Below are 3416 nucleotides of genomic sequence, written 5' to 3'. Positions count from 1 at the left end.
GACAGTTGTTTGTATATATATATATATATACGAGATACCTCAAAATTACAAAAACACCCTCTCCCCAATTTCCCCGCCTCTCGCACTGCGCCATCGTCCCGTCCGGTAAACAAACCCTGCTCTCCGCTCCATTACGCCGCCGCCGGCGATGCGTTTCCCATTCTTCATCCCCTTTCTTTCCTCCTCCTTTCCCAACACCGGCCACAAATCCGCCACTGCTGGTTCTTTCTCGCACATCTTCGTCGCCCCACCCCGCTCAAGCATCCTAACGAACCCCACATAACCTTGCGATCCGGCGATCTCCATCGCAGTCTTCCCCTTCGCCGTCCTCACCTCCAGATCCGCCCCGCTCTTCACCAGTACCTGCACCGCCTCGCCTTGCCCCGCCTCCACCGCGCAGTGCAGCGCCGTGTACCCCTCCTCATCCCTCGCATCAATCTCCGCACCCTTCTCAAGCAAAACCCTAATCACTTCCATCCATCCCTTAAACGCCGCCACCATCAGCGCCGTCCAACCCCTTCCATCCCTCGCCTCCACCGATGCTCCGACATCGATCGCCCCTCTTAATGCCCTAACATCCCCTCTCCTCGCCGCCCCCATTAGTCCCTTATCCGCTCTCATCAGACCAAAGAACCTCTGTTGCCATTCTTCCCCCGCCGACATTAGAATTTCTGCACAATCCCGCTGCTTCTCCCCGACTGTCAAATTCAGCGCCGTCCGCCCATCTCTGGCCACTTCATCCACCTCCGCTCCTTTCATCAGCAGCATTCGCAGAAGCTCTGAATGCCCCGCGGCCGCTGCAAGGTGCAGCGGGCCGTAATCTGATCTCTGTGATCTCGCCGTCGATGCTCCCCGCGCAAGAAGAAGCTCTGCAATGATCGTATGTCCGTAAACCGCCGCAATCTCCATCGGCGACCTCCCCTGGCTCGGTGCCTCCACATCGGCTCCGAATTCTAGGAGGAGTTGCACGAGATCTGCGCGGCCGGACACAATGGCGATCTGCAGAAGCGTCCTTCCGCGAGCATCGGTTGAATCAGCCGCACGCCAATCCGGATCGCTCTGCTCCAACACCTCCCGCGCCTTCTCCATATCACCTTCCTCGATCAAACGCGCGAGGACTGCAGATCCAACATAGAAGACGCGGAGACCAGTGTCAGTGAAGACTTCCTTGTTCTTTCCATTGAACCAGCTGCGTGGGACGGCGTTTGAGTTCGCGCCGACGCAGATGACGGAATCGAGGTAGAAGGAATCCTCCGATCGTGGAACAGAGTCAGGGATGAGTTGTGGATGAAGGTAGGTGATCTCGATTCTGATGGTGGATAGAGGTGCGATAATGGCGGTCTGTGGTCGGATCTTGAACCAGCGAGAGGAGTCGGAAGGCGACCGGCATGGTGTGCATGGTGTTGCGCAAGGTCAGGATGCCATAGCAGCGCTGGCCAGGCTCGATCCGGATCACTACCTGCTTTGAAGGTTCGAGGTTTATCAATCGATCCATGTCTGCAACTTCGTTCTGATCTTGTTGGTGTTGAGAGTCTCGATGGGAATCATGGATTTATAGGAGCATGGGGAGGAGAAAATACTACATCCCATTTCCTCACGTCCGGACGATCAACTGTCAGACATCACGTTGTCAACACTTCATCGTCAGACAACGTGGCCGCCGACAGTTGACCTTGCAATCGTCCCGACGAAATAGTTTTATGTGAGGAGAGGGGAGGAACAATTTTATGGGATTTTGTAGTTGAGAATCATAATATTTTAGTTGTTAATATTATGATGATATTTTAGATGTTATTGATAGTATTATGATGATAATTTACAATAATGTCGTCATTATATATCATTAATATCCAAAATACCGTCATCCGAATCTGATCCAAACACAACTTATCCAGACGTAATAATTTCTATAAAATAGAAAGAATTTGATGATAAAAAATGGATTTTTTTTATGCTTATTCATGAAGAAGAGCATGAAGATTGAATTCTGAAATTAATTCCTTGAGAGTGATTTCACTTTTGTTTTTCTCTATCCTTTGACTTTTATATTTTGGGCTGCCAAAAAAAATAGTTGTTTGGGAACAGATTGGCTCGTCAAATAGCTCTATTTTTTAATAGTTTATTAATTAATTAAGTTTAATTAATTTTTTAAAATTTGAATTATAAACAATTTGAACGTGGGCAACTCTTAATTTGACTCTTTGTTTGATCTTGTTCGGCTATTTTTAATTTGAAATAAATAAATTATATATATTATTTATATAATATTTTTTATATACAATTGATTAAGATTTTATATAAACTTTAAAATAATAAGTGATTAAATGTTTAAAGGAAGTTGTGTGATGCATCAGACTTCAATGTTGGAAGAAGTTGTGATGATTTGAAACTTTGTACTTCATTAACTTCTTGATTTGATCAATTAAGATGCTAATTATATATATATAAGTTTAAATGATTTGAGGGATAAAATTATAGAATCATATTTACAACGTTAATAATTTTTTAGTAAAACTTAATGCTAATAATGAAGTGGGAAATGTAGATGCTTACCACATAAGCCCTATGGATTGACATATTCAACCCCTAAAGTTCGATACTTACATTTATAATAACTTCATGTGCATGAAATGATGAATGTAATTCTTAGAGTTTAGGCGTCGAGATATGTAAGTATATAAGAAATTTATGGTGCTTATGGCACTTGCATGTAATGTTGGACTTCAAGAAGTGAACTATGGATGCAATTTTAGATTTGAGGTTATGTAAATGCATAAGAATTGTGTTATGTGCTTTTAAAGGTAAATTTACATATCTAACATACAATTCTTATATATTTATGTATCTAACGACTATTTTATAAAGTAATAATGATGATATCTCTTTAATTGATATTGAAGTTATTAGTGTTATGTGTCTAAATATGAACATTTAAATTTGAGATATGTAATTATGTAAATGTGGGTAATATATATGTAATTTCTTCTTATTTCGTTTAGGGATAATTACATACATAGCACTGAAAATATTACTATTCACAAAATGTAGCATCTAAGTGATATTTTTGAACTATCAAATCGATGTATTTACGCATGCAGACACGATCAAACCATTGATAATTTGATAAGAATGAAAAATATGGCTTGGTGTTTTATGATGAATTTCGATATTTGAGTGAGAATTTGAAAAATAGATGAAAGATGGTATTAGATTTGTAAATATTAATATTTCAAGTGCCATGCATAAATTTCATCAAGACAACGTACATTCAGATAGTCAACAATTGCGACCACGTCGCCATACACGTCAACGTCAAGGAGGTCAACCATAGCGGTCACTTCAACATACACATCAGTAGAGGGTGATGTGACCGTCGGTTGTTGATTGTCCGGATCCGAACTAAATACATTTCCCTC

The 3416-nt window shown here is 41.7% G+C and overlaps 1 protein-coding gene across 1 annotated transcript; it reads right to left on the bottom strand.

Annotated features, from left to right (window-relative positions):
• Positions 1-44: 44 nt before the first annotated feature.
• LOC110031684 (ankyrin repeat domain-containing protein 50-like) lies at positions 45-1355 on the bottom strand. Its single transcript, XM_020735022.1, has one exon. The coding sequence runs from the start codon at positions 1087-1089 to the stop codon at positions 46-48; it is 1044 nt and encodes a 347-aa protein (XP_020590681.1). The 5' UTR covers positions 1090-1355; the 3' UTR covers position 45.
• Between the last annotated feature and the right edge of the window lie 2061 nt (positions 1356-3416).

Source organism: Phalaenopsis equestris, unplaced genomic scaffold (genome assembly GCF_001263595.1).
Source record: "Phalaenopsis equestris unplaced genomic scaffold, ASM126359v1 Scaffold000002, whole genome shotgun sequence".
Classification (NCBI taxonomy): domain Eukaryota; kingdom Viridiplantae; phylum Streptophyta; class Magnoliopsida; order Asparagales; family Orchidaceae; genus Phalaenopsis; species Phalaenopsis equestris.
Note: the sequence above shows the minus strand (reverse complement) of the source record. Positions and strands in the feature narration are given on the sequence as shown.

Bases quoted from the DNA above. Each gene is read 5' to 3' on its own strand.
- LOC110031684 (XM_020735022.1), bottom strand. From the start codon at position 1,089: ATGGAGAAGGCGCGGGAGGTGTTGGAGCAGAGCGATCCGGATTGGCGT.